This window comes from Balaenoptera musculus, chromosome 7 (assembly GCF_009873245.2).
Source record: "Balaenoptera musculus isolate JJ_BM4_2016_0621 chromosome 7, mBalMus1.pri.v3, whole genome shotgun sequence".
Classification (NCBI taxonomy): Eukaryota; Metazoa; Chordata; class Mammalia; order Artiodactyla; family Balaenopteridae; genus Balaenoptera; species Balaenoptera musculus.
The window spans coordinates 6,366,057-6,387,969 of record NC_045791.1 but is presented as its reverse complement, the minus strand read 5'-3'; the positions used below and the strand labels follow the sequence as shown (position 1 = coordinate 6,387,969).

The 21,913-nt window shown below is 47.1% G+C and overlaps 1 protein-coding gene across 2 annotated transcripts; it reads right to left on the bottom strand.

The window, feature by feature from the left end:
- Positions 1–256: 256 nt before the first annotated feature.
- On the bottom strand, positions 257–21,002 carry LOC118898171 (cytochrome P450 27C1). 2 transcript variants are annotated; one of them, XM_036858187.1, is made up of 9 exons: positions 20,742–21,002; positions 14,790–14,980; positions 13,841–14,040; positions 12,286–12,495; positions 11,385–11,548; positions 7,957–8,123; positions 6,346–6,424; positions 5,625–5,828; positions 257–828 (listed from the first exon to the last, which is right to left on the bottom strand). In XM_036858187.1, exons 1-9 carry the CDS (start codon positions 21,000–21,002, stop codon positions 712–714), a joined length of 1,593 nt encoding a protein of 530 aa, XP_036714082.1. In that variant the 3' UTR covers positions 257–711. The 2 variants fall into 2 exon arrangements, with proteins under 2 accessions (XP_036714082.1, XP_036714083.1); XM_036858188.1 differs by having other exon boundaries at positions 14,790–14,907; positions 20,742–20,868.
- Between the last annotated feature and the right edge of the window lie 911 nt (positions 21,003–21,913).

Below are 21,913 nucleotides of genomic sequence, written 5' to 3'. Positions count from 1 at the left end.
TTGTGATAATTTCTGCTATGTAACAAAGTGATTCAGTTATACATATATACATTCTTTTTCATATTCTTTTCCATTATGGTTTATCACAGGATATTGAAATACCCTGTGCTATAGAGCTAATTCCGAACTCCCAATCCTTCCCTCCCTCACCTCCCCCCCCCACCCCCCCACCCCCCCCACCCCCCACCCCCCCCACCCCCACCCACCCCCCCCACCCACCCCCCCCCACCCCCCCCCACCCCCCCCCCCCGGCAACCACAGGTCTGTTCTACAGAGGTCTCTTAATGTTTCCTCTTCAAATTAAAAACAAGAAGTTGGAATTGTATCCTAATGGGCAGTCCCGGATGCAGTATTAGAGAAGGTATATTCAAGCCCTGAATCTATGTGTACGCCAACATTTCCTGGCCCACATGCAGAGGAGACTATGGTAAGTGAATAGTGAGTCCAAGGGTAAGATACCATATGAGGCATGAGAATTCAGTGCCACTGGCTTCACAACAGCTGTTTCTCCAAAAAAAAGCAACTCTGGTATGCAAAAGTAAAGCAATCTTCTCACATTACTTTGCATAAAGATTTCAGTCTCCCAGAAACCAGGAGGCCAATTTATAACCAAGACAGCCCCCAGAAGGGATCCTTTTCTCCCCCACCATCATCTGTGGCCCACGAACACCTGGTGTGTGTCGGTCTGGCAGCTGGGTGAAAACGCCAGGCTCACTTTCTGTTAACAAAACGCACGTGGATGGGCTCCCCTGGCATCAGAAGCCCATGGGTTTTTGCATGAACAGTTTTAGTCCAAGGAGATATTTTGATCTCAAAACGTTGAAGCAACTAAGAAGAGAAAGAGAGAGAGAAGGACTTCAAAATTGGGAAGCAGAAAATTCACAGTACTGCTGGAGTGCCCATACTCCTGTCACAGCCCCGGCTGCAGGGAGCCGAGGGAACGAGAGATGTGGGAAACAGGGCATCAGGTCCTATACAGGAGTCCAGCATGTCCTCTGAGCAACAAGGCCCATGGGACAAAAGATACACAATCAGAATTTAAACTGAGCAGGACCCTGTGGGGCTCCTGGACACAGAAACCTTTCCATGTCCCCCATTTCTTGCTTGGAGGAAATAGGCTTCATACGACTTCCTTGACCTTCCCTGAGTTCCAAAGAGGGGACTTGAGCAGTTACTAATTAGGGAAGGGAGGGGATGCAGAAACAAGGGAGGAGCAGTCAAGAAACAATAGTGCAGCCTTGGGGCAGGGTTCTGGTTCCTCCTCAAGAAATATACATTACAGTATCTTTGAGCACTTCTGCAGAGCTAAGGCCCCCACCCAAGTGGAGGATGGTAACTTCAGGATGAGCACAAGATTCCTGGAGCCCCGCCCTGTGACCTCACCACCAACCAATCAGCCCTGCAGCCCTTACCCCAAATTTTGCCTATAAAAGCTTCTTCCCACAAACCATCAAGGAGTTCGGGGTTTGGGGGGCATAAGCCACCCATGTCCTTGCTTGGCCCTGCAATAAACCTTTCTCTGCTTGAAACTCTGACGTTTTGGTTTGTTTGGCCTCACTGTGCGTCGGGCACATGAACTTTGTTCAGTAACAGAATGCTCAAATGACTTACACTTTATTAGCTAGTTCAAAGTTCTAACTGTATTACTTCCGCTGTAGGTCTAGAAAAAGAAGGAATCAAAGGAGCAAGGAGGAAAGAGGAACAAAGTGAAATTCCAGCGTTCCTGCTGGTTTGGAATCTGCAGCCACTTCAGTGGTGGTATGGACGCAGCAGGGGCACAGCTGTCAGACTTCATCCATTACGGTCTTTAATTTAAATATTCTTCATTTTCACCTTTGATTCCATTTCTCACTTCTGCAGTTCAAAAGGAGAAGCAGCCCTACCTCTCAGGGTGAAACTGGGAAGTTTTAAAGAACACTTAAGTATCCACCAGCCTCAAGCACTAATCTCCCCAACGAATGGCCAAGGCTTGATTTTCAAAGTCACCTCTAGGCTTAGAAAACAAAAGGCAACCTGCTCTAAGGACCTCTGTCAAAACTACATTGGTTCCTGGAGGGGAGGCAGGGCCTTGCTCAAGAGCCGGTGGGGACAGTGCAGGGTAGCAGACCAGCCATTCATCCCTCCCCTGCTCCAACCTCCTAAGAGAGCATCAGTGCTGGAGAACCTATATTGTCACATGGGATGCAGACGCCCCAGCCCACCCTGACTCTCCAGCCTGGTCTCCCAGGTAAAGCAGCAAGACCCACTGATGTGTCCTCTGGGTGAGCTGGGGCTCCGGGACTGGAGGTCATGCAGGGAGCAGGGCTGCATTGAAGACACGGGCTAAAATCGTTACTTTGTCATTGTTAGAGAGCCAAGCTGAATGACCTGTATTTAGGCAGCTCTAGAACATTCTGGCATCGAGATGCCTTCACCTCAGTATCTAATCTCTGACCCTTTGTTCTGACCTCACAGGACTGCTCGCACATTCCCATGTGGCAGAAGAAAGAATCACACACAGGTCTCCTCACTCCATGGCCAACATCCCACAGGGCCTTTTTCCTTTCTGAGTGGCAGTACATGCTCATTGAAAAATGAAAACTACACAGGAGATGTAAAAGCCAAAAAACAAGGCCCCCCTTCCACCTCAAGTCTCCAGTTCCCAAGGAGCAAGGGTGTATCTTCTAACCATTCTCCATGGGATATGAATGTCTTGTTCCTGATTTCAAGGAAACACATTAATATTGCAGCACTAAAGCCAAACCTTCCCTTCCCATAGGCCACAGGCATAAGTCACTGTTTTGTTGGGATAGACACTATTTATTTGCTTAAGGAAAGCCCTTCCATTACAGGTGTGCTAAGAGAGTTTCTTCATGAATGGGTGTTGAATTTTATCAATTATTTTGGGCGAGGGTCATAAAATTTTTCTCCCTTAATTTGTCATTGTGGTGAATTCTGTCTTGAGGTGGGCCATCTTTGCATTCCTGAACACACCTGATTTGGTGACGGTGCATTTCTGGTCCATACGTTGCTGGATTTGGCTTGCCAATTTTTCATTTAATGTATTTTTCATCTTTGTTCATAAATCAGATTGGCCTGTAGTTTTTCTTTCTTATTTTATCCATTCCAGGTTATGACTCTCAAGGTTATACAAGTCTCATAAAAGTGAGACTTCCTTTTTCTATTTTCTATTTGTATAAGATAATGATCACCCGTTCATTGGAGGTTTGATAAAACGTGCCAATAAAACTGTCTAGGTCTGGAACATTTGGTGGGTAGGTATTTTTACTACTGACTCAGTGTGTTCAAGGTCTGTTCTCTTTCTTTTGAGTCAATTTGGGTAATTTACACCTTTTCTAGTAAATTGTACATTTTATCTAAGTCTTCAGATGTAGTGGTAAAAAAGCTTTTTGCAGTATTTTCTTGATTTAAAAAAAAAATCAACCGCATTTGTAGCTATGTCTCCTTTCTCATTCCTAATACTGTTTATTTGTGCCTTCTGTTTTTTTTTTTTTCTCTTGGCAATTACAGACAATGATGTTCCCTCTCTATACTTGCGCAAGTAGAAATGAGGGCTCTTGAAGCAAGAACTGTAGCAGGTACCCGTGTATGTTATAGTAGCAAACAAATAAAACCCCCATCACCACCACCAAACACCCAGTTTCTGACCGTCTTCCCACTCCACCATCTGTGCCCTCAGCCGGCCCTCTTGCCCTCAGCACCCGCTATGGTTGTCCAGGCCGTTAGAAGTGGGAAGCGGCCGGGAAGCAGTCAGCCCCCCCAAAAGCCTGCCTGGACATGGCCTCTGCCCGTCGGAGACGTGGTTGTGGAACACACGGCAGCACTGACGGAGCCAGGACCTTCCCAGACGCAGTCCCCGTGAGCAGACACTGAGAGCAGATGTGCAGACGACACAGACTCTGCTTAGACTATTTTTACTCCTCACACACCCAGAAGGCAGGTATCTGGCCCATTTTGTGGAGGAGGAAACACGCTCAGAGTGGCTGAGAGGCCCGCCCGTGGTGTCGGAACCGCAAACTGGCAGAGCTGGGGTTGGAATCCATCCTCCACACCGAGATGCCTCCCACCTCGGGCATGACTGGGCCTGGCCAGCGCCCATGGGGCCCACCGCTGCCCGGGACGGCTGCCCTGGAAGGGACGCCTCTCACCTTGGAGGGCTGCAGCCAGCCGTGTGCCCACAGAGGTGGGACGACCGAGGGACAGGCCGGCGCCCGCTTCTGCGGGTCTCACCAGGTCCCCGGAGCTTTCCCACCAGAGCCAGGGGGGCCCAGCTGGCGTCCTCCCCGCCCACCTCCCTGGCCGTGGCCCCTCACCTCCTCCAGCCCTCCGAGCCTGCCCCCCATGCCCACCATCCCCCCATGCCCACAATCCCCCACAGGCCGGCCGGGCTTCCCCATCCCTTACGCTCTCTGATGCCATCGTCCGTAAAGGTCCCAACCCCTGAGTGCTCTGCCCTGGGCTCTGCCGGCCTGCGGGAAGCACCTCGGTGACATGAGGGGAAATGCAGGCAGGAGACAGGACACGTGCCTCGTGCCCTGCACCTGCCACGCAGCAACCGTGGCAAGTGGCTCCAACTCCCTGAGCCTCAGCTTCCTCATCAGTGAAATGGGGAGATGGGTCCCCAGGTCATCCCCTCGTGCTCCCAAAGCCTGGAGTCAATGACAGTAGCTCCCGAGCCTTGGGCCTAGGTTTTCCATGGCAGGTTCCCCAAATCTGCAGGAAAGGCTAATGGATAGACGTTTCTCTACTGCAGGCTTTTCTTTCATAAAATTTCCTTCAGACATTATTTAGTTCCTGCTGCAGCCTGAACTCAGATACTGTACAAGCGCAAAAGTAAACACTTGAGCCTTTAGAGATTTGCATGTAAGGTATTCTCTCACCAAAACCAGGCCTTCCTGATGTTTCGAAACCCAAACAAGCTTGAGAGCCACCTCCCTGTTTAAAAGGCTGATTCACAGAAAACGAGGTGCTGAGGGGGCATCAGGGGGTGAACGTGACTTCCTCCATGGTGACGGTGACAGTGACAAGCTCTGAAGGGAGGAGGCCTGGGAGGCCGGGGCTTGAACAGCAGACGCGGCCACCAGCAGGAGTAGAGATGCCCCCATGCCCCACCATGTGCACTTTCTTAGACCGAGTGCAGCCCACGGACCACTGACATCAGAATCGCCCAGAGCCCCATCCCAGACCCACCAAGTGACTCTCTCTGTGGCCGGGGCCCAGGAGCCTGATTTCGAGGAGCTCCTGGTGACGGGATGGCCCGTAATGTTTGAGGGCCGCTTGCTGGACACTTTCCACTAGCCTCTCTGCAGAGCCCCTGTGGGAGTGCCTGGGCTCCTGTAACCACCCACCCCTGCTACACACACACACACACAGACACACACACACATCCCAGTTCTGCCCACGTGACTCCAAGGAGGAAAGAAACAAGGCAGGTGGCCATGGGGCTAGAGGTGGCTACTGCAGGGGGAGGGGAGGCATTTTAACACATAAAAGGGATTTAACAGGAAGCTCTGAAAGTTTTCAAAATCCTCTTTCCTTGTTTTCCCCTAAGTCTTGATCCAACGGAACCCAGTCACCTAGACGAAGCCCAGCCCGCAGGCGGGTGCCCAGCCCCCAGACCCTACCTGGATTACGAGGAGGTGGATCTCCAGTTCTGCAATCCTCCGCCCGATGCAGCTTCGAGCCCCGTAGCCGAAGGGGATGGACCCGAAATTGTCAACCCTGCGCAGGTTTCCTGGCCGCAGCCAGCGCTCAGGCCGGAACTCCTTGGCCCGAGGGAAGTTCTCATCCTCGTAGGAGGTGGCATAGTGGCAGAGGGCCAGCTGGGTCTGAGCAAACCGTTTTCACCAGAAAAGTAATAAAGAACTTAATCAAGGGAAAGTAGAGCAGAGGCCACAGCCCCAGCTGGACCGACCCTCCAGAGATGCTCCGGGCCAGGAGGTGTCATGTAAGGGCTCAAGAGGCCATGCAGACCCAGGATGGCAGGTCCCCCTTCAATTCACACCCTACCGGGAATGGACATCAATGCAGCCACAGAGAAGGCAATTCAAGTCCTTCAGAAACTCTCCCTGGAGGGAACTGCTGCTTCCACGGGGCCTCCGGGGGGAGGGAGGGATGAATAGGCCTGTGAGCTACAGAAATATCTGCCTTTGTTTTTGCCAGAGCAGTATCACACAATCCACATCTCCTTGCTCCTAAAGCCCCATCTTCACCATAAAAATATATGCAGAAGAAAAGGACATCTACAGATATTTGCTTAGGTACAAGGACATCCAAAACATGGAAGCAAATTTCCAATCCAACCGCCCCTGCTCAGCCCAGCCCGGCCATGTCCGCCAAACTCACGCCTCTGGGAATCAGATACCCGCCAACAATCAGGTCTTCCTGGGTGACCCGGCCATTCCCCGGCAGCACTGGAAACAGCCTAGAAAGAGCCAATGGGGACGGGAAGGGAGTGGTGACTTTCAAAATATGTTACTAAACATTTAGAAGTCTGGATATATTGCCATTTTCATTTTCTAAAAAGTAACACACGGTACAGTTTCAACCAGGAAATCTTGCAAGGATCTTCATGGGCTCCCTAGCTTTGCCCAGCAAGTATTCTGGGGCCTCACAGTCAAAAAAATTTATAGAACACAAAGCAAAGCCTTTAAAATGCTACTGTGCTCCCAAGAGGAATAATTCCTTTTTTTAAAAAATAAATTTATTTATTTATTTATTGGCTGTGTTTGGTCTTTGTTGTGGTGTGCGGGCTTCTCATTGTGGTGGCTTCTCTTGTTGCGGAGCACAGGCTCTAGGCACATGGGCTTCAGTAGTTGTGGTACGTGGGCTTCAGTAGTTGTGGCTCGTGGGCTCTAGAGCTCAGGCTCAGTAGTTGTGGCACATGGGCTCAGTTGCTCCGCGGCATGCAGGATCTTCCCCAACCAGGGATCGAACCCATGTCCCCTGCATTGGCAGGCAGATTCTTAACCACTGCACCACTGGGGAAGTCCCAAGAGGAATAATGCTGAATTTCTGAAATCTATGCAAGCATGGGAACCCTTTATCAAGGAATAGTTCATAGGACTCAGGGCTCCAAGAAATAGATTTCTGAGAAATGCTACATCAGTTTTTGGATTCTCTGGGAAGTGATACTACGAAAACTCTGAATAAACTTTAATTGACAAATACCAGTTAACACACAGCTGGCTTTTTTCTTTCTTTCTCTCTCTCTCTCTCTTCTTTTTTTTTTTTTTTTTGAGATTAAACAGCATGATGAAGATGGAAGATGCAATCCAACTTGAAATATCATTATCAAGTCAGGTGTAAAAGCATTATTTTAGTGTGTACTCTGTGAATAACCTTTGCTCCTTGTCACAGAGGAATGCTGTGGTCACGATCCTCACCCTCACAGGAGGAAGAACCTTCACTAGTCACCTAATCCCACCTCCCACCCAAGCCTGCCCAAGCCCACCCGCATCCCTCACGCTCCGGCGTTTCCCAGGGTCAGTAAAGTCCTGTCCGGAAGTAAACAAGCCTCACTACTTGGTGTCTCCACCCTGACTAGGAGATTCACACAAAGAGCACAGCAAGCACGTCTAGTAACTGGCCACTCGGCCCAGAACATTCTCCTGACAGTCAGTCTTGTTCGGCTTTATCCTCAGTGGAGCACACTGGGAAACAGTTGATGAAACAAATGTCTAGAGTGAGCACAAAGTTCGAAGATGGCTCTAAAGATCTTTATGAAGAAATGAATATTTCCAACTGTAAAACAGAATAGCCTTTCTGCTGCTCTGTCGAGGGCGGAGAGGAAATAAAATGGTCATGAGTCCCTCCTTCCTAAACATTTCTGCCACCTAGAGTCGCTGGAGTATTGGTTTAGGACCCAGTTTTTAAGTCAAAAGCACATTCATTGTGATAAAGAATCAGAGACTTAACGAACACGGTTTTTGACATGAATTTTCGTGAGCCTTTTACCTCAAGGTTTCCTTAAGCAGAGCTCGGACCAGTGGGACTTTGGGGACATCTGCAGCCGTGGGAACATGCCTTTCCCCCAAATTCCTCACTATCTCCCGGTACACGGTCTGCTGCACTTCCGGGTGCTTTGCGAGGAGATACACTGCCCAGGACAACGTGAACGATGTCTAATAAAGAAACCGGCAGACACAGGCACATGGGTGAGTAAAATCAAGGATTTCAGGTGCAGGCAACATCGGACGTGAAGTCATGGGAGAATAAGCACAGGTGCAAAGCCATGCCCATATAAGTCCATCGGAGCATTTTATGTCTTACTGAAACAAAAGATGATCTCCCTTAACTCCTCCTGGAAAAAAACTAACAGAGATTTTTGGAAAGTAACATCAACGATGGGATTCAAGGGCTCTTTCAATGAAGAGCCACAGGAAAAATTATTTTGGAACTTTTAAAAATCATTGAAGAACAATCTGCCTCCTCTTCCATGGAGTTTGAGAGCACGTAGGAATGCTGGTCAAGCCTGGAAGTTGTGCCTAGAACTTTCTTCGACCTTCTCTACAAGGGTCACCTGAGTTTTGCTAGAAAGGACCTGAGGCTGCCCATCAGCCTGAGAACGGCATCCTGCAAGCCCATGGCTGGGCAAGGGCTGCTCTGATTGCCCTAATCTAGAGGAGATGGGGGAGAGGGGGACAGGAGGGGGTGGTCACAGGACTATTACTGGTCCACTCATCGTTCCCATGCACTTACCAAGCAAAGCACCATATAAGGATTGAATGGCATTTGCACAAAGCAGTATCATTGTTTATTCCACTTCCTAAACTGAAGAATTACATTTCTGGTTATTGAGAGTAAATAATTCTATTTTATACCCTGGATTCCAAGATTTTCATTAAAATCAATACTATTACCTATGTGACTGTAGTTCACACTCTTGTAAACAAGGAAATTCCACAGTATAAGTGTCCTTTCTTTCATCTAAAAAAATCTAACTTAAGTAGGCCATCTTGATGTTATTTCCCTCTAATAGATATTACGTATTTTTAGAGGGCAAGCTTTCCTGTAATATACAAGGTAATGTACAAGTTCTTCCTTATAAATGATAAGTAAATAATTTAGATGCTTCCTATGAAGAGAACAGAAAATTTCTATTAAAATCACATTTTCATGGAAAAACCAAATGTGGTATAGCCATACAATGGAATACTATTCAGTAATAAAAAAGAATAAACTACTTTTACAGGCAACAACATCCATGAATTTCAAAATCATTTTGCTGAGTGAAGGAAGCCAGACACAAAATACATACCGTATGTTTCCATTTATATAAATTTCTAGAAAAATGCAAACTGATTTCTAGAAAAATGCAAACTGTTATGACACAGTGTCAGAAGGCAGTTGCAGGGGTGGGGGAGAGTATGGGAGGGATGGACTGAAATGGGGGTGAGGAACTTGCAGAGGTGGTAGCAATGTCCAGGATCTTAACTGCAGTGCTGGTTTCAAAAATGATTGCATCTGTGCTTATCCTGTATCAGTCAACAATCTGTATCGAATTGTACCGTTTAAATGGATGCAGTTTATTGTGCATAAATTATGCTGCAATGAAGTTGGCTTTTTAAAATAACATTTTAAAAAATGAGCATGAAGTTTCAAGAGTTTTTCTCCTGATGTTCCCTTCACGTAGGTAAGAGTCCTCTCTGCCCTCCATCTCACGGCGATGCTCTGAGTTACCACCAGGGGGCAATAGTAGCATGCATCTGAATCAGCTTAGACACAAGGCCGTTCATTCCATCATCGCTTCTCCACTCAAGCAAACCCACGCTGTCACATTCACACGGTTAATCAGAACTTTCATCGCTTGCATTGACCGCATTGATTAGTTTGTATTTAATTCATATACTTTTTGCTTTATTGTTGAAGACGATCCATAAGAATAATGAATTTATGTGAAGTTTTTTTGCTTTTACATGTTTAAGTGACTTCATAATAAAAATGTCAACCGTGGGGTTTTTGTCTACCTCTAAAAAGGAGATTTGTGCTTTCCTCAAGTCCGGGAAGCACTCCTGTGAAGGAAAAACCTTGAGGCAAGATTAGCTGTTTCATTTTCCCACCTGTTAAATGAAGACAATAACACCTACCTCAGAGGATTCCGTGTGAACAGAAGGGTGCTTACAGATGTGCGTTGGAGACACAGTAAATCACCAAATTTACTGTCTTAATCTTCATTATTTCACTCAACTGACTTTTCTTCCACCAATTACCAAAAGCCTGGCCCTTCTTTTTCTTATTTCACCACTTTCTTTTAGCAAATTCTAAACTTTTTCTGTACATATACCCACAAGTATATCATTTTTTATACTTGAGTAAATGTATCCGATTATACGTAAGTTTTTGGAAGGAACTTGGCTTCCACACCCCTGTGCCAGCCGCGCCCCAGCCCAGGAACCCACGTTAACCATCCAGGGTGCAGGGTCCATACTTTCCTCCACGCCCAGCAGTCACTTAGCGATACACACGTGCACACGGACAGATGGGACGGGGGCCACTGTTTTACTAACGAGAACACAGGATGTACACGCTTTTCTGCATCTTCATTTCTCACTTAGTAATAGGGTATGGAATTCCCTCCAAATCAATGGGCAATGCTTTGTTTCATTCTGATATTGAGCCCTCGTTGGTCATAGTGTATTATTCGTCTGCTACACTAACTGAATCTATTCACTAGGATTTAAAATTGATATATGTACATATTCATAAGTCAAACTGCTTATTAAACTTTTCTTTCTTTATGATTTCTTTAGCAGGTTTTGAAGTTATGCTGACTTTATCAAATGAACTGGGAAGTTCTCCATAGCCCGGAATATTTTAAATGATAAATAAGAGGGTTTTTAATGTCTGTGCCCTCTTCATTTCTTTTTTTTTTTTTTTTAAGTTTTTTTGATGTGGACTATTTTTAAAGTCTTTATTGAATTTGTTACAATCCTGCTTCTGTTTTATGTTTTGGTTTTTTGGCCGCAAGGCATGGGGGATCTTAGCTCCCTGACCAAGGATCGAGCCCACACCCCCTGCATTGAAAGGGGAAGTCTTAACCACTGGACTGCCAGGGAAGTCCCTTCATTTCTGATATTATGAAACAATGGAGAAATGTTTGCAAATCAGGAATGATTTTAAACTTTAAAACATATTGCTACTTTGTGTGTGTGGTAATAGAATTGGGTTATGTTATTTACAGAATTCATCGTGCACCTTAGTTTATATTAAAGAAAAGAAAAAAGGTCGAGTTTTCTCCTGGAGACCCTCAGCAGTGAAGCAGACGTTCAGCTAGTACAAACAAGCATGGTCCTCTTAAAGTATCTGCCATCTGTCGGATTCCTCGGAAAGGCCCCCAGCTTTAACTGTGCTCTGCTGAGAAGAAAGGAGAGCTGAGAGCTCACCGTGTCCACGCCGGCCAGCAGCATCTCGGTCAGGTTGGCGTAGATTTCCTCCCGTGTCAGCTCCTGGCTGAGGAAGAGGTACGTGAGCAGGCCCCCTCTCGCTCTCTCCCCTCGGTCCATTTGGCACTGTATGTCCCTCAGCTTGTTGTCAACGTGGATTTGGCCTGTTTGAAAACAGTGTTTCTTTTGAAAGAAGTTTTGGTTAAGAATCGCCTCTTCAGGGCTTCCCTGGTGGCACAGTGGTTAAGAATCCGCCTGCCAATGCAGGGGACACGGGTTCGAGCCCTGGTCCGGGAAGATCCCACATGCTGCGGAGTAACTAAGCCCGTGTGCCACAACTACTGAGCCTGCACTCTAGAGCCCGTGAGCCACAACTATTGAGCCCATGTGCCACAACTACTGAGCCCGTGTGCCACAACTACTGAAGCCTGCACACCACAACTACTGAGCCTGTGCTCTAGAGCCCGTGAGCCACAACTATTGAGCCCGCGTGCCACAACTACTGAGCCCGCGCACCTAGAGCCATGCTCTGCAACAAGAGAAGCCACCGCAAGGAGAAGCCTGTGCACCACAACAAAGAGTAGCCCCTGTTCGCCACAACTAGAGAAAGCCTGTGCGCAGCAACAAAGACCCAATGCAGCCAAAAATAATAAATAAATTAAATAAATAAATTTATTTTTTTTTAAAGTGAGAAATCTGTCACATTACTTGTGGTCACAACCCACGTGCTTTTTGCTCATTTGAGAAACCAATCTAAAAGTTCTTGAGTCCAAATAGCATGTAACTCCATTGGGGTATCCCCTGCAGTAATACCCACTGTCTGCGTGAGTGTTAGATACACAACTAGGAGGAAAGTCAGGTCCATCTGATTCTACAAAAGGTGCCCTGACTCTTCTCTTACTGAATTTGAAGAGTCCATCCCAGGACCTGCAGAATTCCCGCCAGGGTTTGGGGATGAGCGGGCGGAGCCACCTCGGGATGGCACCGGCGTACATGGACGTCTTGAATGTGCAGAACATGAGCCCCAGGGCCTCGATGTAGTCCATCGTCGCCTGTGGGACGCTGTTCTCCAGGCAGCCCAGACGACTCTCGTAAAGAATGGTAGCCACTCCTGCGCGGGAGAGAGGTTACAACCCTTCTTCTTCTTCTTCTAGATTATTCACAGCATCAACATACGATACCTGGCCATAAATGTAACTTTCAAAAGTGGTCCAGGGACTTCCCTGGTGGTCCAGTGGTTAGGACTCCTCGCTTCCACTGCAGGGGCCTGGGTTCCATCCCTGGTCGGGGAACTAAGATCCCACAAGCCTCGCAGTGCAGCCAAAAAAATAAAAATTAAAAAAAAAAGTGGTCCAGGTGCCTACCCGTGAGGTTTTCTCTACCAGGTCCTGACCCCCAGAGCGCTGTGGGTTCAATGCTGACAAACCCTCTGCCTCAGTGCGCCCTCAGCTCAACAGTCTGTTCAAGATCCACAAGGCAGAACTCCCAACCTTTCAGCCAGTTGCCCAACTTTGGGGAGTTGAAAGGTGGCTCCTCCTGGCCGCACATCGGGGAGCCCCAGGACGAGCTAACGGGGCAGAGGAAAGGGCCTCTGTGAACCAGGGAAGGGCAGGATTTTTCAGTGTGTTTACAACTCACTTCTCTGTTGATTTTGTTACTATTTTTAGAGAGCATTAATACCAGAACTTTAAAAAGTTAACTTAAAAATTAAATTTGAAGAAAAAATTTTTTTTTTTAATGGGAAATCTGGACTTCCCTGGTAGTCCAGTGGTTAAGACTCCGCGCTTCCACTGCAGGGGGCACGGGTTCCATCCCTGGTCAGGGAAGTTCCGCATGCCACGCACAGTGCAGCCATAAATAAATAAATAAAAATAAAAATGGGAAAGCTAATAGAATTCTCCAAAAACCCAGGTACAGAAAAAATGTTTGGTATGCTACCATTTTTTTTTTTTTAAGTAAAAAGAATACTCACACGTATTTCTTTGTATGTACATAAAATATCCCTTGAAGAAGCTGGTGACCTAGCTGGGTCAGGAGAGAGGGAGACTTTTCCATGAGTACTTTTTGGGTTTGATTTTTGAACCATGGGAATGCGCTACCCATCTAACATGGATTTTAAAAGCTAGAATGATTATAGTACATGCCCTCTAGACCCCTGTTGCTTTTCAAACTATGCTAAAACAAAATGTGTAGTAATTAGGAGCATGGTTCTTGAGTTAGAGAGACCTCAATTTGAAACTAAGTTTCTGCCACTAAAAATGGGGGTTAGTTTTTCAGTTCCCCCATTTGTGAAAGTGTCGGTCAACCTGGTTCCATTAGCACTGTGACAATTACATGTACGTATGTATGGGGCTTAGCACATTGTCTGGGACACAGGAGATGCTCAATGAGTGATAACAACCATATTTTGGTAAATGTCCATTCTTCCATCTTCCCCACCTCCTGAGTTCACCTACCTTCCATTGAATATTTGAAGAAAAGGTCATTGATGTTGGTCACAGTCTCCCCATCTTCTGCCTGGCTCTTGAGGAAGTAGATTCTTTTAATTAAATCAGCAATAACTTGGTTGATTTCTCCTGCAAAAATGGCCACATCTTTCGGTTTCAGAATTCTTTGTCTCAACACACTTCTCATCTTGAGCCACTGTTCACCCTCCCTAGAATAAAGTGAATTCCAAATAACCTTACTTATAGTGATATTCTAGGAAGGAATTCAGAGTATCTCTGCAAACATTTCCCAGCAATAAAGAGTCAACAAGATCTGCCAGTCCAAATGGGATGAAGACAGGACAGACACTGCAAAGAGAGGGGAGTGATGGTATTACTCCCCAGTTCATGTGTAAGGACATGTATATCAAAAGAGCTAAAAATAGAATTTCTAAACCAAAGGGATTTGGACCAGGGGATCTGCAGATGCTCTGTTTTCTCCTCCCTGCCTGAGGCTGTACCGATTCACTCTTGGAAGACACAGAGGTGTATAATAACCACAGCCTGTTATAAGGCAGGAACGCCATCACATGGCAATCAGTGCTGAAGTTCGCAGCCCCTCCTGGAGGTCTCCTAAAACAGTTCACCACCCTCACCCTTGTGCACAGATGGGCTCTGTGAGCTTCAGCCCCCGCAGTGGTCACCGAATGGACACCTAAAGCCACAAAGCGTTCGTTGAAAAATGGCTCCTCTCCATCACTCGGCTAGTGGGATCCCCACCTTGTCCCTGCCACCACATCTCTTCCCAGAGGGTTTTAGAAGATTTTAGTAGATCACACGTGAGGCTCTTTTGATACTATTCCACTGGGAGTTCTGTGCTTTATTAATAGCTGGTTTTAGGAGCCCAGCGTTCAGGGAGTGGGGGTGTCCCTGGGCTCCCCGCTCCTGCTCGTGGCTCAGCCTGGCCTCACATACTCACGCGGAGATGAGCCCGGTGGATCTGCCCCGTAAGTCTCGGTACTCCTGCCAGGACCCCATGTTGGCTCTCTGGGGCGCAGCCCCCTCTGCCCGGAGCACCTGAGCCACCAGGTCTCGGTCTGCAACAGATACTACAAACTGAGGACCAAAGTGAGACTTGAAGATTTTTCCATATTCCCGTGTGTGTTTCTGCTGCAAAACCATGGAGAAATCAAAAAAGGAAAAAATACACAGATATGATATACCTTTGACACGGACATTCCTGGATGTTAGGGGAGCAGAAAACTGGGGCAGAGGGAAGCTCTGCATTATGCAGAACTGAATCAGAGTGGCCACTTTACTTACGGTTACCAAGGGGGAAAGGAGGGGGCAGGGATAAATTAAGAGACTGGGATTGACATATACACACTAGATAACTAATAAGGACCTACTGTACAGCACAGGGAACTCTACTCAGTACTCTGCAATGACCTACATGGGAATAGAATCTAAAAAAGAGTGGATGTATGTATATGTATAACCGATTCACTTCGCTGTACAACAGAAACTAACACAACATCGTAAATCAACTCTACTCCAATAAATATTAATTAAAACAAAAAAAGAGTGGTTGCTTTAAGTATTCCTGAGGTAAACATATTTTCACATCATTAATCATATTCATAGAAGTTTTCTTAGTTCTTTAAAGATGTGTGTTTTAAAAAAAACCTTAGCTGTGTGAAGCAATGTGAGAGGAATATGGCTGTAGATGAACTGCAGGGTCTTAACTGTCCTGAGTCAAACAGGCTCTGCCTGCCCCTTTCATTCAGACACTCAGCAGCCGCCCAGCCTGCCCTGTGAAGAAAGCTCCCTGCGGGAAATCTGTAATAAACCTGTAAAAATGCCCCCAGCAAAAAAATGAAAGAAAAGGCGCCCAGATTGGAAAGGGAGAAATAAAGCTGGCTCTATTCACATATGACATGATCTCGTGTGTAGAAAATTCTAAGACATCCGCTAAAAATCATGTTCAGTAACTTGCAGGATATAAGATCAATATACAAAATTCAATTGTATTTCCACACACTAGCAATGAACAATCCAAAAATAAAATTAAGAAAGCAATTCCATTTACAATAGCATCATAAAGAATAAAATACTTGGCAATACATTTAATAAAAGAAGTGTAAAACTTACACTCTGAAAATTGCAAAAGATCATTGAAAGAAATTAAAGACCTACATAAATGGAATTTATTTATTCCATGTCGATGGAATGGAAGACTTAATATTATTAAGATGGCAATACTTCTCAAGCTGATCCATAAATTCAACATAATCTCTATCAGAATTCCAGTGATTCAGAACGGCAAAAACAATCCTAAAAAAGAACAAAGTTGAAGGACTCACAGTTCCCTATTTCAAAGGTTACTATAAAAGTAATGAAGACAGTGTGCTACTGGCATAAGGATGGACATCTAAATCATTGGAATAGAATTGAGACCCCAGAAATAAACCCATACATCTAAGGTCAATGGATTTTCAAAAAGGGTGCCAAGACAATTAAATGGGAAAGAATAGCCTCTTTAACAAAAGATGCTGGGAAAATTGGATAGCCACAAACAAAAAATAATTTGTACCCTTATCTCACACCACATACAAAAACTACCTCAAAGTGGACCAAAGACTAAATGCAAGAGCTAAAACCACAAAACTCTTGGATGAAAACATAGGGATAAATATTCATGACCTTGGATTTGGCAATTGTGTCTTAAGATATGATACCAAAAGAACAAGCAACAAAAGAAAAAAACAGATGATTGGACATCATCAAAATTTTTAAATGTGCATAATGTCAAAGGACATTACCAAGAAAGTGAAAGACAATCCCTAGAATGGAGAAAATATTTGCAAAGTACTTATTTGATAAGAGATTTATGTCTAGAATATATAAAAAAACTATTACAACCCAAGAGTAAAAAACAACAACAACAAATAACCCAATTAAAAACTGGGCAATTATTTGAATGGACACTTCTCCAAAGAAGATATTGAAATGTCTAATAACCACATGAAAAGAAGCTCAACATCATTAGTCATTAGGGAAATGCAAATCAAAACCACAATGAGATATCACTTCCCACATACTAGGATGCTTATAATCAAAAGGACAGGTAATAACAAGTATTGGCAAGGATGTGGAGAAATCAAAACCCTCTAGCACTGTTGGTGGAATATAAAATAATGCAGCCACTTTAGAACAGTCTAGCAATTCCTCAAAAGGTTAAATACAGAGTTACTATTTGACACAGCAATTTCACGCCTAGATATATACCCCAAAGAAATGAAAACATAACAGCCAAAAGGTAGAAACAATCCAAATGTCTATCAACTGATGAATAAGTAAGCAAAATGTGGTCTATCCACACACTGGAATATTATTTGTCCATAAACAGGAATGAGGTACTAATACATGTTACAACATGGGTGAACCTTGAAAACATTATGCTCAGTGAAAGAAGCCAGACAAAAAAGACCACATATTATATGATTCCATTTATATGAAATGTCCAGAATAGGCCAATCTATAAAGACAGAAAGTAAATTATTAGTCATTGCTTAAGGCTGGGGGAATGAGAGGGTTGGGGAGTGATAGCTAAAGAATACAATATGGATTTCTTTTTAAGGTTATGAAAATGTTCTATAATTGATTGTTGTGATGGTTGTATACTTTAAGTGGGAGAATTGTATGATATGTGAATTATATCTCAATGAAGTTGTTACCAAAAAAAGAAATCACAATAAATGTAAATGGGTTAAACAGTCGAGTTAAATAATTAAAGAAGGAAGGAGAGAAAGTACCCTCCAGCATGGCTCAGCATGACATAGGCATGGGGACTTCCCTGGCGGTCCAGTGGTTAAGAATCCATGCTTCCAATGCAGGGGGCATGGGTTAGATCCATGGTCAGGGAACTAATATCCCGCATGCTGTGCGGTGTGGCCAAAAAAAAAAAAAAAAAGCATGCCATAGGTAGGATTAAGCATGGGGAAAATGACTACGTCCCTCTTTGGCATCTGCCAACATTTCTTATCACTCCAACTCTCAACCACGGAAATGGCGGGCCAGAGGGTCTGTCATCTCTCCACTCTTCTGCTCTCAGGTAGAAGCTGTTTGCTTCTTTGTGGACCTGGTTGAAGTCCCACTGCCTGGAGATGAAGACACTCAGACTCAACTGGGATGTGTCAGGTGCCAAGGGATCACTCTGCCTAACAAACAGGTGACCCCAAAAGGGTATTTCTCCAGGTCTCTGATAGGATGACTGTTACCAGAACTACTGGGAGATGGGCCACTCCTCGGGCAAATCCAGCTACTGAATGGGCACAATCAGACAAGGGAGCCACTGACCAAGGGGCAATGAAGGACACAGGTAGTTTATGGCCCTTTTTGGTGGAGGGCCAAGGAATGACACAGTCAGCCACAAACTCAGTTTGTGTAGCCAGCTGGAGCACAGACTCTGGAGTTGGAATCTCGGCTCACAGTGTACTAGCTTGGTGACCTTGGGAAGTTAGGTTCCACTGTGTCTCAGTTTCCTCACCTGCAAAATGGAGAAATAATAGAAATTACCTCACGTGGAGGAATTAAAACTGTGCCTGGCACATGAAAAGTGTTCCAGAACTGTTCATTCTTCTTATGTATTGGTTATTATTACAGTTTACAAAGCCCTTCCACAGCCCTGATCACACGACCTCACAATAACCCGTGAGATGGATGAGAATTGTTAGACTCCCGCACAGAGGAGGAAACTGTGGTCCAGAGAGAAGAACTGATTGGCCAAGATTCCACAGGTGTTTGTAAAGGCCTGCTATGTAACGCAGGACCCTCCTGCTCTGTCATACCTGGCGACCTTGATCACTGTGTCTGCTCTGCCACTAACCAGCTATGTGACTGTGGGCAAGTCACTCAGCCAACACTTTGGGCCTTTTCCACATGTAAAGTGAAAGACCTGGACCCTATAGATGAATCCCTTGTGAGACAGCATTCTGTGATTACAAGTCGAGTGAAAGGAAACTGGACTTGAGGTAACAGAATAATTCTCTTCCTCCTTAGAAATGCCTTAGGGGTGACCTGGAGAGCATGGGGAGAGGGTTTTACTAGAACCTTATCCAGTCTAGAACAACCTGTATTGAACTTGTCAATAAATAAATAATTTTTTTTTTTACCGTATTTGAAAACTATCATCTTGATATCTTATGTTCAGATTCCACATGGAACAGAAAAAATCATTTTTGACCCCTAGAAACATGTTTGGGAAGAAATCGTGTAGAGTTCATGAGGGGCCAACTGGAATTTCAGTCAAATTAAAATTGCTCCTTTTGCTCCACTGTTTTGTTTTGTTTTGTTTTGTTTCCATCAATGAAGTAAGTTTCTGCTTCTCCAGCTGTAGCTGTGGCCTCTGCACCCTCATGTAGGTTAAGGGTTGAGGGAATGAATGTATGAACAAATGACCAAAACCCAGGTGGGTGGTTACAAAAAGCTTCCTCTGAGAAGTTTCTCAAGGTTGAAGAGTGAGCTTTGAACAAAAAGAAGTGAGTAGTGGGAAGGAGGGTGTTCTCCGAAGAGGTCAAAAGGCCCAGGTCCCAGAGATCACAGCGGTCTCTGGGGTGGGAGCCCTGAGAAAGTGACGGAGGCAAGCGGCGAGCAGCTGCCATAGCAAATGGGAGCCAATGGATTTGACGACGCTTAAAGGTGGGGGTCACCTTGCCATGAAAGACGCGATTTGAGGTGGGCACGGAAAGGGCAAAACTCGGGGTCAAGATGAGCCGCCGTGCAACGAGCCGGCTCCCAGCACTCCGACGGGCTTGCTGGACCGGTTGGGTCCTTCCTAAGTCCCTGCCCAGACCTGGCTTGACGCCGAAGTTCACGAACTTTCGTTTGTCTTCCCATCACGTAGAGATTACATAACTCGGAGCCTCCGAACCCCTCGCTGTTGTTTTTTTTTTCAATTATAAAACACAAACAAAAAGGACTAGGAACGTACGCAACCTGTCCTCGGCCGCGTAAAGACCCGCAGGGCTCCTCACCCGCCGCGGGAGCGGTGCTGCTCACGGGCCTCCCTCGGGACGGTCCCGGGAGGCCGGGCGGCGGCTCCCCGCGCCCCGACTCCGCAGGCCCGCCCGCCGGAGCGTACGGCGCGTGGGGGCCCAGCGGCTCCAGGGCGGCCCCTGCCCGTGACCCCCTCCTCCGGCGCCCCTCTACGGTGCCCTCCCTGGAGCCTTTCCCGGGATTCTCTCCCCGGGTCCCCTCCCCTGCGCCCCCTCCCCGGTTTCCTCTCCCCGGATCCCCTCCCCGGCGCCCCCTCCCCGGGATCCTCTCCCGGGTCCCCTCCCCGGCGCTCCCTCCCCGGGATCCTCTCCCGTGTCCCCTCCCCGGCGCTCCCTCCCCGGGATCCTCTCCCGTGTCCCCTCCCCGGAGCTCCCTCCCCAGTTTCCTCTCCCGTGTCCCCTCTCCGGAGCTCCCTCCCCAGGATCCTCTCCCCGGGTCCCCTCCCCGGAGCTCCCTCCCCGGGATCCCTCTCCGGGTCCCCTCCCCGGCGCTCCCTCCCCGGTATCCTCTCCCGGGGTTCCCTCGCTGGCGTCCTTCCCGGGATCCTCTCCCTGGGATCCTCTCCCCGAGTCCCCTCCCCGGCGCTCCTCCCCCCGCCCCGGGATCCTCTCCCCGGATCCCCTCCCCGGCGCTCCCTCCCCGGTATCCTCTCCCGGGGTTCCCTCGCTGGCGTCCTTCCCGGGATCCTCTCCCCGGATCCCCTCCCCAGCGCTCCCTCCCCGGTTTCCTCTCCCTGGATCCCCTCCCCGGCGCTCCCTCCCCGGTATCCTCTCCCGGGTTTCCCTTCCCGGCGCTCCCTCCCCGGGCCTCGTCCCCGGCGCCTTCCCGCCGGAGCGAGCCCCCTCGCGCTCCCGGTCCCCCGCGCGCAGCCTACCTGGATCTCGTGGATGCGGCTGAAGCCGTCCTTCCAGAAGAACTCCACCAGGTTGGCGAGGGTCCGGGGTCCCGGCATGGCGGCGAGGCTCCGGGGCCCCCCGGTCCGGCCCCCGGCCCGCGGCGCCCCCGGCCGCCCGGCTCCTTTGTCCTCGGCCCGCGCCCTCGCCGGGAGCCTGGCGTCCGTGGGCCGAGGCTGCCAAGGGCCCCGCTCGGGCGCCGGGCGCAGACGGGCTTTGAGTATCCGCGCCAGCAGAGCCATTGCGATCCTCTGCGTTGGTTGGTTTGAGCAGTTTTTTGTTTCGAGGGCTGCCCTTTGCCCCTTGCTTGGTTTAACTTGCTTGAGCAGAGCTCCTGCGAACTCCTACGGCCTGGGCATCAGTTTACACAGACCGTTATTAAACGCTCCCTCCCCTAAGGCTGGGGAAAAGGGGGTGGTCTGCGATTAGACTGCCAGAGAAGTGAAGCGGTTATTATTTTTTCTTCACATCAGATTAATTAAGCGTTCTTTGAGATCAAAAAGTTTTAAGGTCAACGCCACTTCCAAGCATGGCCAAAAAAAAAAAAAAAAAAAGAAAAGCCTACTGGGATTTTTAAAATTATTTCCCTCCTTAAAAATTACTATAGAGAGTTTACCGAAGAACGCTAATTTGCCCTTTTTGTATTTTAAAAACAGTTCTTTGTGATTTCAAGTTATACAATTATAATTTAATCACAAAATGAGAACAAAAATGTTAGATGACCTTGCAGTAGTTCACAGTATTGTAAAATGACCACATTATTATTTTAGCACGTTTCCATAATGAAAAATATGCTGTCTCTATTGATGGTTTTTATGGGTCTCAATTTTATCCGAGCACACAGTACACATTGGAAATGATAGTGAGGAGTATGGTGAGGGGTGAGGGACTTTTCTTTGGACATTTGACTTTTTTTCTTCTGGTCTCCCACAAGGACTGGTCCTGTTGCACAATGCTTAGGGAAATGAACTCACCTCCACGTGAAGGTGAGAAGAAAGAGAACTTTGCCAATATAGGTTTAGATCTCAGTGCCAAGCTGCAGAAGGGAAGCTCCCCCCCACAAAGAAGGAGGGGCCCTTGGCATGGGAGGGGGCCCTTGGCATGGGAGGGGCAAGAAGTGTGTCATCTGGTTTCAGGAAGGGAGCCCAGATTC

What these genes read in the sequence shown, in the direction of transcription:
- LOC118898171 (XM_036858187.1), bottom strand. Translation starts at nt 21,002, where the DNA reads ATGGCTCTGCTGGCGCGGATACTCAAAGCCCGTCTGCGCCCGGCGCCC. An exon ending in GGATGGACTCTTCAAATTCA is followed by an intron (nt 11,549 to 12,285) that starts GTAAGAGAAGAG and finishes GTTTTCAAACAG; the next exon opens with GCCAAATCCACGTTGACAAC. An exon ending in CTGCTTAAGGAAACCTTGAG is followed by an intron (nt 6,425 to 7,956) that starts GTAAAAGGCTCA and finishes GGCTCTTTCTAG; the next exon opens with GCTGTTTCCAGTGCTGCCGG.